This window comes from Sycon ciliatum, chromosome 12, assembly GCF_964019385.1.
Source record: "Sycon ciliatum chromosome 12, ocSycCili1.1, whole genome shotgun sequence".
Lineage (NCBI taxonomy): Eukaryota > Metazoa > Porifera > Calcarea > Leucosolenida > Sycettidae > Sycon > Sycon ciliatum.
The window spans coordinates 14,101,600-14,114,135 of NC_088654.1; the positions used below are offsets into that span (position 1 = coordinate 14,101,600).

The following is a 12,536-nucleotide window of genomic DNA, read 5'->3' on the forward strand; positions in this document are numbered from 1 at the left end:
CCAGGGAGTCATACTCAAACTAGGGAGGTGACACGGCACAGAAATCCGTGTCACAGGGGTTGACTCGCACCCGTGACGCCTCGTTGTTATTTTTGGAATAGTTCAGTCCAGTCCAGTCCGAAAGGTCATACTCGGATCGACTCGCCTTCTGTACTTCACCTCCAAGCGTGCCGCATGGGTGTCTAGTTTTTGAAATTATTGAGGCAGCACATTTCGTTTACAGCCTATCACTCGCCAGTATTCTTTGAAAGACTACAAGCAATTTTTTTAGCTCCTGCCATGTCCGAACTACTTGATAGCAGTGATGGCAACAGCAGCAGTTACGAAACGGCATGTAGTGTTGCGGTAACTGTTCAGAACTGTTCAGAGTCGTATCCTAGGTTAATCCGAATACTAAAAATTGACCCAAATTGCACATAACACGAAGCTGGTTTTTGAAAATTGTAAGTCATGTATCTGCCCCATTTCTTTTTTATGACTTGCACAATACACCAGTCTTCCTAAACAACACATTTATAGCAGGGGTTATGTACCATATTTGAGAAGTACAGCCAGTGATATTGTCATGTTGAAATACTACAATTTTGACACAAATTACACAGAACACGAAGCCAGGTTTTGAAAATTGTAAGTCGTGTATCTGCCCCATTTCTTCTTTATGATTTGCACAATACACCAGTCTTCCTAAACAACACATTTATAGCAGGGGTTAAGTACCATATAAGAAAAGTACAGCCAGTGATATTGTCATGTTGAAATACTACAATTTTGACACAAATTACACATAACACGAAGCCAGGTTTTGAAAATTGTAAGTCGTGTATCTACCCCATTTCTTCTTTATGATTTGCACAATGGTCCAGTCTGCCTAAATAACACATTTATAGCAGGGGTTAAGTACCATATTTGAGAAGTACAGCCAATGATATTGTCATGTCTAAATACTACAATTTTGACACAAATTACACATAACACGAAGCTGGTTTTTGAAAATTGTAAGTCATGTATCTGCCCCATTTCTTTTTTATGACTTGCACAATACACTAGTCTTCCCAAACAACACATTTATAGCAGGGGTTAAGTGCCATACAAGAGAGCTACATTGTACATCTAGTCATACTGTCATAAACAGCCAGCATTTTTCCTGCACCAGTCACACCACCATCATCATTATTTCCAAGGAAATCCTCTTACATTGTCAGCTCCTACGTCGTTAGATACAATGTAGTGGGCTGTAGCACCGGCTCGTCAAAAATAGAGAACCTGAACAAGCGTGCTCGGGACGTCTCAGCAATCGTAGTATGCCTGAGCACTCCAATAAAAACTTGATCAATGGCAAAATCGTTCCCCACAGAAAAATCATACTTTGCGGGTCTTGCGTTGCACCCTTGGAGGTGAAGTACAGAAGGCGAGTCGATCCGAGTATGACCTTTCGGACCGGACTGGCTGCACTATTCCAAAAATAACAACGAGGGGTCACGGGTGCGAGTCAACCCCTGTGACACGGATTTCTGTGCCGTGTCACCTCCCTAATTTGAGTACGACTCCCTGGTACTGACTCATGCTGCATTGCAATCTTTCAAGAAGAAAGTGTTATGCCAACCAGACTGAAAAAATCAATTCAACGAGATATGATGTTAGTCAGGCGTGATGAGTGACTTCCCTTGTTATGATGCGGAGAGGTTACCAGTAGACATTGTCATGGCAACAAGCATGCAGCATTGTTGGATTGTCACTCACTTGTGCATGTTGGTCCAGAGAAACCATGTTCACACTTGCAGGTGAGACCATCAGTTTTCGCCAAACACCGGCTGTTTGACGAGCAATGGTGAGGACTGGTTTCACAGCTTACATCTGCAACGAGGGAAAGAGAGTGAAAGCGACAAAGAGAGAGAGACTCGGCGAGAGAGAGAGAGAGAGAGAGAGAGACTGGGAGAGAGAGAGAGAGAGAGAGAGAGAGAGAGTGAGAGCGAGTGGGGGGAAAGAGAGAGAGAGAGAGATGAGAGAGAGAAAGAGAGAGAGAGTAAGTTACATTTATAAAGACAGGTAAGTCTAACAAATGAGGACTGAGACCTCTACAACAGGGTTTTTACGCCTGAAAGCAGGTGCATGATTTAACAAGCAGGTTGTCAGTCTAGATTTTATGCGCAGATGGAGAAAAAGCGCAGAATTTTTGTAATGAGATGAAAAGCAGAAATAATAAGAAAAGATGAAATGAAAGCCTGCTCACAACCCCGCCCAGCCTTGCGAACTGGGTATGGTGGATTAAGAACCCGGTTCAACGCTCGAGCAAGCGCTCTCCACTCAAGGTGTTCACAGCAACTGATAGGAACTCATATGGGGAAATTATAGAAAAGAAATAATAAGATAAAGAGAATAAATTTCAACGCACCTCAATAAACGGAGCCCCACATACAGTACCTCAGAAAAGTGGATCTTCCGACCAGTGTTTTTGTTGACGCCGCAACCAGATGATGTAGCTGCTTCGCAGAGACGTCTTACTGCACAAATTACAAATAAATTTTATTCTTCGATTAGAAAATCCAAGCGCTTTCAGAGCCCTCCGAAGAGAGTCCGGGATGAAACCACGCACACCTACCTCAACCGAAAAAGAAACGACCTGCCACCCGTTTGCTCGGCATTGATCGGCCAGATCCGCATACCGCCTGTCCTTCCGCGAGTTACTGACACTGAATCTGTCCTCAGCACAAACTGTCAACTCCATCCAGAATACAATCCTACGACTCGTAGAGTACAGAACTATATCTGGTCTTAGGGTGGTAAGTGCAACATAGCTAGGGAAAGAAATCTTTGCACTAACTGAGTCGAGAGAGAGAGAGAGAGAAAGAGAGAGAGAGAGAGAGAGAGAGAGAGAGAGAGAGAAAGAGAGAGAGAGAAAGAGAAAGAGAGAGAGAGAGAGAGAGAGAGAGAGAGGGGGGAGAGAGAGAGAGAGAGAGAGAGAGAGAGAGAGAGAGAGAGAGAGAGAGGAGAGAGAGAGGAGAGAGATCGGATGTAAAGATGCCCTGGCTTCAAAAGAAACTTATGCATCGTTTTCAGGCAAGTCGAAAGAAGTGGTAGGTGTACCATCTGCATAAGCGTACCCTAGGTGCAGCTAGTTTGGCGCAAAAATTCAAATTTGCCACGCTTCACCATGGATATCTGCTCACCCTGGCTACTTTTAAGGTGCATGGCATGGAACTACATTCCTGTGTGAACGCATACATGTTGCAAGTGGCTTGTACGAGGATTTCCACCACACTTTTTGTACCGTGTGTGAATGCAACCTAAAAAAGGAGTGTTTAGACAAGTATGGACTCGGATGGAGAGCCTAAGATAAATTTATAGAAAAGAAAAGGACCAAGGAACTACAAGTTATGCTATAATGTCCACTAACACCACCAGTTACTAAACAATCAGCTCATAAGATAACATTGCACGACAATGACCGACTCTACTGACGCTTTACAACATCAACGAAGGACGTTGGCGGATGTACATGCATATCGGATATGCATGTACATCCGCCAATGTCCTTCACAGCTGAGACTTTCAGCTCGTGCTTGTCTTGGTTGCGCTCACCTTGACCTCTTATGTTCTGTTATATCTGTTACAAGTACTTTGAACCTTACAAGTTGGAAGGCTGTTGGAGTGGGCATCCAAGACACGCTAGAGCTGATTGGCAGTAGGTACATTAGCTTCGTATTTGACATGGTGTCCTTCAGCGATCACTTACCGGCTGTTTCGATTTTCACTATCGCATGTAGTAGAAGGAACGCAACCAACAGCTGAGACTGGAAGGCCTGAACACACTGGGGATACATCAACAACACCAGAACTTTCTTTATTATTTTCGAGCTGGGAATCTGAACATAGTAAGAAAAAAAGAAAAAAAGGAGAGCAGCAGTTCTCTCTTATATACCTTAATGGCCTCTCTCCCTCTCTCTCTCTCTCTCTCTTTCTCTCTCTCTCTCTCTCTCTCTCTCTCTCTCTCTCTCTCTCTCTCTCTCACCAGTGTCATCTCATCATGCACTCTTTCTTTCTGGCACGTGAATATGCATGCCCCTGTTCATATGTGACATACCTGCCAAGTATCTAGATTTTCCGTGATTATCCCGCAATTTTGAATAAACTCCCGGTAGCCCGAAATTCCTGTCGATTATCACAAAAATCACTGTCACAAGAAACAAGTCTTGATGTTATTCCTGTAGCACTTCAAGTGAAGTAGGTTCATTTTTTCGAACAGACGAGACCACACGACGCTTGCGAACACCAGCACGAACAGTTCACCAGCAAGATCTCCTTATTCTCCCAGTTGCCTAAGCCACTTTTTGTACTGTGCCAAAGATCTGGATCTTACTCCTGCTTCTTAATCCCCTCCCATTCTCTTTCTGCCCTCTCCTCTTCTAAGCCGTCTCCTTGTGAGAAGGCACCATTGCCTGTTTGGCTGAACGACTATAAATAGAAGCACAACACCAACAACACTCCACAACAGCAAGAAAAATACTACCATTACAGCTGCTGTACTATTTGATGGACCGTAGGCTACTGAAGATGGCATCAAAAAATGTCGAAAGTGTTACACTTGGTAAATAGAACCACCTTGCAACAAATCAGTCTGGATCGAGTCAACTCAAAACAAAGAACTGACATGTCTAACTGGCTAGGGCTAGGAGCAGGAAGGAAGAGCCTTTGCCTCGGACCTTGCACAATGCGAAGTGCGAGCACGTACATGTACATGCCTATGATGCGCATATGCATGAATGCATACAAAAAATTGATTCGCACTTAAAACATCGGTCGGTCGGGTTACCCGAAACAAAGGATTTATTCGGTGCCACCCTATGAACAATATCAACTATACATGGGCCTTGTCACTGAAAGCACGTCGAATGTGGTATACGTCTATGATACTATCTCATCTCGTTACGCTTCTAATTGCTTCTTTCCTGCACTTTCACAGTCTCTGCTAAATTGCCTTCTAAAACTCCATAAGTCTGGAATTCGTGCTGTGTTTCAAGCTCCCCGCCGCACTGCAACAGCTCCCTTGCTTGCTAAGTTATCCATGCCATCACTTCACCAAGTCCATTTATAGAAGTTGCTTGCACTTGTTTTTCCGGTCTATATACGGATCTGCAAGCTCTCTTTTTCAAGATTATTATTTTTGGATTACTTGCCCAGCCTCAGATACCACTTGCTGATCGTATAGTCACCTGTGGGCAACTGCATAATTTACTTGGCATCCCGTTCCTACCCAATCCTGCTGGGAGATGTTCTATCCAATTTCTGGGCAGCACCACGTGGAACGCTCTAGCCAATGCTACCCGCTCTCTAACAAATCTTGTTCTTTGAAAAAAAATTCTTTCAGATCTTGATCTCACTTCACTCCAGTAGCTAATGACACACTATGATGTTCTGTCCCCAGTCCATCAACCACTGCCTTTCCCCATATTATCTACAACCGTAACACACATCAAATACACTGCTGCATGGTATTTATAATTGTACTGCTGATAGTCATGACATCTTATTATTTCCCATACTGTTCATATTTGATCATATTAACCTATCATACTTATTTATATTCTCATCATAGCCTAGAAGCTGTGGCATCATTTATGATTCATAACAAGAAGGCAGCAATGCCTGTACCTATGGTGAAGTAAAATAAAGGTAACGCCAACAACTCAAGGCTGTACACTCTTGTAAGCAAGGTCGGTTTAGTATTTCCAAAAACGTGTTCTTGAGATTGCGTTAGAATGGTTATGTTGGGAGTAATACATCGACACACATGACGTTTACGATGTACATTGCTCAGAATATCTATCTGAGATGTGTTGTATCTCCACTAAAGGTAAACAAGGAATTATGCGTGGAGACAACAATCTGAACAATGCTATGTCTGTATGTATGAACAACATCAACTGCACTCTCATGACTATATACACACATGTAAGCGAGGTCGGTTTAGCACTTCCAAGAACGTTTTCTTGTGATTGTCAGGAGTGCCCAGTTGATCCTTTTTGTAACCTTTTTCGGATTGTTGTCTCCACGGCAATTATTTGAAAAACTGATGTTCGTGTGCAGCAACAGCACTGCATGTACATTTACCGCACTTCTACCTTCTTGCCTGCTGTAAAACCGGAAAATTGAACGACCACCGTTTTTACATTGCATGAATAAAGTACACAAATGTCGGTTCAGCTAGTTTTATTGATTGCGATTATCAAATTATTGTCTGCTCGCCGTGTGTTCAAAAATTTTAACGTTTTTGTAAGTTTGGCATGTTAACATGCAGAAAATCTTAACTTGCTTGCCACCCATCCGTGTATGCGCATCTTTACACAGACATCTCAAACCGGACACACGATAACGTTCTTCAAATAACGAAAAAATTGGTCGCTAAAACGGTAGACTTTGTAACTCGTTAGACGTTCCGGTTTTAGGCCATACGTTTATATTTTCTACTTCCGCGTCATCGAAATTGTCGCAGTTTGACTTTTGATATAAAACGGGATATTTACTCACCAGCACTCGTACCAGAGGCAAGGAATTGGACATAGGCGATAGTCATCACTTTAGGGTGACGGCAAAGTTAGTTCTATTTTCTGTTATTGGAAGCTGAAATTTTACTAGACGCAGCTTCTTCGCTGATGTCGCTGCGATGGTAATTTCGACTCGCTGAGATCAGTCAGGCGTTGCAGCCTGCACATTTCTCGTGCTTATGGCCATTCAATCAAGCCTCATCACTGTTTTACCTTAGCTGGGGTGAGAATGACTTCGTGGAACAAGTAGCAGCGCCTGGAGAAACATCGAGGGGTCAGCAAACTAAATGCACGCAACAGCGATAAAATTAAATGTTGTCGCTCTGGCTAGCTGAGACACTCAGTACATGATTGTACCTGCAAGAGCTATGTAGACTCCACACGTGGTGCTAGTGATGCACGCGCAGGTGCCGTACCAGTGGCAGTGATGCTGAAAAAGAGGGCGCGCTGGACTTGATAGTACACTTACCTGCATGAGCTGTGACCACACAGCTAAAATAAATGGGCATGCCACGGCTAAAAAAAGTTCATTTCAAGATCGAGGTGATTCCGCCGACGGTAATCAACCGACCTCGCAACGATCGTGTATTCTTACTAGGCTTCGCTGGCGGTGTAGTAGGAATCATCCAGAGCTAGCAGACGACAAGCATAGCAGCTCTTGTCCTGTGGAGAAAGTCAAAGCGTTTGAGATGAGGCGCGACCAACTTTCAACCTTCTTTGGAACAATATTTTTGCGTCCATTGACATCAGCGACGACGAGGACTTCATCTCTGCATGAAAACTCTCAGTCCAACTGTCCTGGAACGTTACTCTAGTCTTCAGACTATCATACTGTGTAATAAGTTTTGAATGGTTTAGCTTATGGAGTTGTCAGTAACAAGTGACAAGTCACTAGTCAAACTGCGACAATTTCGATGACGCGGAGGAAGTATGTTTCTCATCACCCTAAAATCTAATATCGTATGCAAAAGGTGGAAAAAATAAAACAAATTACCGAAAAATAAACAAAATTACTAGACCTTTGGTCTGTACTAAAATCGAACAATAGACCGTGTAATTAGCATCCAAAGTAATAGTTATATATCACTTTATGCGAAGCATTAACTGTAGTTAACAGTCACGTAACACCCTCTCAGCTGGCTCTCTTGCATAGGGTACACGTTGCACTTGTTCCTTACCCATACCACAGCTGATACGCTGCGCTGGCCTTGACACTGTCTGTGCATGCGACCACGTGCACATGTTGCATATACGACCGGGGGCTGCGCGCTCTTCACTGACGTCAGCTTAGCATGGCAGCTGGCTCACTAAACTGCCTGTGCGCACCGATTCTACTTTCAAGCATTTGTTGTTCCACGCTTGCTTGCTGCTCTGGCTCGCTGTTTTCTCACAAACTAGCTCTCTGCCAGAATTTTCAGAGCCAAGGAAAAAAATTGTAACATTGAAATTGTGGGCAACAAGTTATGCGATCGAGTCCACCGACTAAACCAGACTTCGAACAGTCAGACATGCACAATCTAGCACAAAACTGTTAAGGAGTACTGAGACATTCCACGGCAAGAAACTATGCTATCGAGCAGTGCTCAAGCTGACTTTCATGCCGTGGAATGTCTCAGTACTCCCTGTCAGTTTTGTGCTAGATTGTGCACATCTGACTGTTCAAAATCTGGTTTAGTTGGTGGACTCGATCGCATAACTTGTGCCCACAATCTCCATGCTACAAATAATCTAAATTTCAAAGCACTTTGCAACCATGGCAAATCGAGGTTCGGAATACCTGTTTCGTCTCCTCACACAGAAGTCTGTACGATCGAACAGTGTATTTTTGCTGAGAAGTCTACCCTGGCATGTTCTGATACGATGGGAATTACTGACATGATTGCAAGAAGCAACAGATGAAGGTTGAAAGCATTTTATTGACCTCCATGTAAACTTGTCCCTTTCTTAGAGAACGACTTGTTTGCTACTTTGGGGGGGGGGGGGGGCATAACCCCTCTAAAGTGCCCAATTACATACCCTGATATATTAATTGTCTAATTCTGTATTTCGACACGAGCTACCTTGCTGTAGTAGTGCACTGTACTATCTACGTCGTACCGTTAAGAGCTTCTGTGCTCGCAGATTGCGCAACCAAAACTGCAACGCTAGCGGACCTCGCATCACGTGTCGCGCAGGCCAGGCCAGGGTGCACAATGTGACATGTATTGTGCTGGCCTCCACAAGCACAGTACAGCACAGCTTTTTTTCTTTATTTCTTCCAGACTCCTGAATCGCATGCGTGCGAGTGACGAGAAACATAGAAATAAAAACCTGTGGCCTTACAGTATTTGAAAGCACAGACTTTGCCGTGACTGCGCTCACACAGATAGAGTAACCCGCGGCCAAGTCAATTATTCCCTTTCCTTACCCATTGTGCAAGCTCAAAAGCTGGATACAGATCTATTTCATTCCTTGGTGCTGACCGCTTTAACGTGTTTCCCGAATCCCTTCGCACAAATCATATCCCCAATTCATTTCGTCAGGAACTTAACAATTTCATTCATCTTGGGCACCCTGTAAGAAGACCTTAGGGTCTGTTGAGAATGCCCAAGTAAAATAATAAAATACAATACAAAATACAAAAAACTTGAAGCATGATGGATGATGAATTGCTACTGCTATGTGGACTCTCACACTTCCCCCGGTATTACTTTCCACATCAGTCTAGCATGACGTCATAATTATAATAGTATTTACCTCAATTCACGTCATCATAATTATTATCATCAAATTCAGAGTTTTCCAAAAAAATTAAATTTAAATTTGAAAGCACACTAACCTCCGCCATCCTCAGAGGTCAGGAACGAAAATTGCCAGGCCGGGCACGGAACCCTCCCTCCCGGCGTGAAGGACAACACAACTGGGCCCTCGGCCTGCCACCAAAACCAGCAATTAGTAATTTTCCAACAATTTCGTTGCACTATTTTCTACTCTGATTTGTTTCGTTTCCTCGAAGATGGGTGTAGATGTACGATCGTACAGTACATGCATGTATGCATGTATGCTTGTGCTCTCCAGTCTGTAGACAGGAGCTCAGTCATGAAAGCGGGGTTCTCCTGCGACTTCACTGATCTGCGGCCGCGGAAATCTTTGAACCGTTGATCTCCAGAGCCACAGTACATGTACCGGTAAGTGTAGAGTCTACTCTGGGTTCAAAGTTCGCGTTCGGTTCAAGTCAGATCACATCATGTGTACTAAACACCACGTTTTTTAGTACGAAGGTCTACTCCGGGGACCCGGGACCCTGGCCTGACTCACAACATGTGCGAATAAATAATTTAAAAAAAAAACAAAAAATATAAGAACAACAACATCCTGGTTCAAAGGGTCGTATCAATCATCAAGAGTACATGAAATATGTGGGTTTCATGTAGATCTATAAGAAACAAAACACGGAAAATTGTTGCTAAATTAATTGGTTTGTTGGTTTTTGGTGACTAGCGCTAGCCGGGGGGGACCTCAGTACAATGTACATGTACATGTAGTATGTCTTTCACGTCAGTAGAGAGTTCCTCACCCGGTCAGGGGATTTCGTTCCTGACCTCCGAGGATGGCGGAGGCCTCGAGGAGTCTGCTTTCAACAACAAAATATTAATTTTTTATTCTTCGGAAACTCCTGACGTTGGAGGAAAGCAATTGCAGGTGTTGGCAGCTGTGTATATTGGTACTCGTGACCCTGTGCTATGTAAACGGAAAGAAAATGCATGACTCACACTCTTCAAGTAATACACACGCACCATTACATTCATTCACACAGTATCACATTCATCACATTCATCTGCCACTACCTTTCTCACATACACTATATTCACACATTTGCAAAGGTGCAGACTTCGCTTTTTGTACTTGCTGGCTGCTGTATTTCTACCTAGAACCATATTAGCTACATGTATATAAGTGTGTGTTTTAGTTATTACATTTTTATGTGACGGCGTTCCACTGATGAAAGCAGGGAGTCGTCAAATAGTATTTCACGACTCCCTGGATGAGAGTCACAAGAAAACGTTATTGAACTTGACTTTCTTCGTTTTTTTGCTGTTGTTATGAGTGCACAATTTATCTTATTTATTTCCATTTTACGACTATTGTCTCTTCGTCGATTGTTTAAATATTCTTCTATTAGTATTTGTTTTAACGACTGCGTTTGTTGGTGCTTGCAGGCAGCCTGAGGTAGGCTTTCCCCAAATCGGCCCGTTTTTTCGCCTATTCGGCTTTTCCCTCGGCTCAAAAATACATCAGAAAAATCGCTTACCGGTAGCTCTTCGCCAATATTGGAGGGTTCCTTTGAGAATCGCCGGAAATCTACCAAACGTTGTTGCAAAGTGCAATTTTGAAGCCAATATGCCAAGAATTCTTTAGGCCGATTTCCAATATACTTCAATTTTGCAGCCGATTTCCGAACAATCAGCTGATTTTGTTGCCGAATCTTATGTATTTTTGAGCCTAGCGAAAAGCCGAATATGCGAAAACGGGCCGATTTGGGGAAAGCCTAGACCGAGGGCAAAAATTCCTATTTCTTGCTCCCATGATGGGAACAATGGCAGAATAAAGGTTAAGAGATTTCGCATACCACAGTGAGGGTTCTCTTGTCTCACTGCAGTGTGCATTATACAAGCCCCTTGGTACTCCATCATCACCTGCTGCTGTTCCTGCGGCTGTTGGACGCTGCTGATACCCTTCTCGCATTGCCCAAATGTTGGTCCAACTCAACTCGCACTCAGTTGTCTCATTCGGTTTGACCTCGTTCCGGACTATTACATTTTTGAGTGGGTGTGTGGATTTGTATAACGTGTGCAAGCAAAAGCCGCACGCCGGCCCTCACAGCGTGCAATTTTGAAGCCAATATGCCAAGAATTCTTTAGGCCGATTTCCAATATACTTCAATTTTGCAGCCGATTTCCGAACAATCAGCTGATTTTGTTGCCGAATCTTATGTATTTTTGAGCCTAGCGAAAAGCCGAATATGCGAAAAACGGGCCGATTTGGGGAAAGCCTAGACCGAGGGCAAAAATTCCTATTTCTTGCTCCCATGATGGGAACAATGGCAGAATAAAGGTTAAAGAGATTTCGCATACCACAGTGAGGGTTCTCTTGTCTCACTGCAGTGTGCATTATACAAGCCCCTTGGTACTCCATCATCACCTGCTGCTGTTTCTGCGGCTGTTGGACGCTGCTGATACCCTTCTCGCATGGCCCAAATGTTGGTCCAACTCAACTCGCACTCAGTTGTCTCATTCGGTTTGACCTCGTTCCAGACTATTACATTTTTGAGTGGGTGTGTGGATTTGTATAACGTGTGCAAGCAAAAGCCGCACGCCGGCCCTCACAGCGTGCAATTTTGAAGCCAATATGTCAAGAATTCTTTAGGCCGATTTCCAATATACTTCAATTTTGCAGCCGATTTCCGAACAATCAGCTGATTTTGTTGCCGAATCTTATGTATTTTTGAGCCTAGCGAAAAGCCGAATATGCGAAAAACGGGCCGATTTGGGGAAAGCCTAGACCGAGGGCAAAAATTCCTATTTCTTGCTCCCATGATGGGAACAATGGCAGAATAAAGGTTAAAGAGATTTCGCATACCACAGTGAGGGTTCTCTTGTCTCACTGCAGTGTGCATTATACAAGCCCCTTGGTACTCCATCATCACCTGCTGCTGTTCCTGCGGCTGTTGGACGCTGCTGATACCCTTCTCGCATTGCCCAAATGTTGGTCCAACTCAACTCGCACTCAGTTGTCTCATTCGGTTTGACCTCGTTCCGGACTATTACATTTTTGAGTGGGTGTGTGGATTTTAGGGGTGAAACAATTATACCGAGTACTCGAGTACTCGCTCGGTTTTTTCAAAAATAATCGTACTCGGAATAAATCAGAGTACTCGTTCATACGTGGTACATGCATTTTCTACAGAAATCTGCAGTTTCAGGGCAGCAGTCGGCAGATGGTGATGTGCAGACT

General features: G+C 43.7%; 1 protein-coding gene across 1 annotated transcript in view; it reads right to left on the bottom strand.

The window, feature by feature from the left end:
• LOC135828010 (uncharacterized) overlaps positions 1–9,480 on the bottom strand; it is a 17,941-nt gene extending 8,461 nt beyond the window's left edge. The window contains exons 1-3 of the mRNA XM_065340447.1: positions 9,361–9,480; positions 3,734–3,809; positions 1,741–1,854 (exon numbers count right to left, since the gene is read on the bottom strand). Of these exons, the coding sequence (XP_065196519.1) occupies positions 1,741–1,854; positions 3,734–3,809; positions 9,361–9,369 (199 nt within the window). The 5' untranslated portion in view covers positions 9,370–9,480. The remainder of the gene's footprint in view (positions 1–1,740; positions 1,855–3,733; positions 3,810–9,360) is intronic.
• Positions 9,481–12,536: the final 3,056 nt, after the last annotated feature.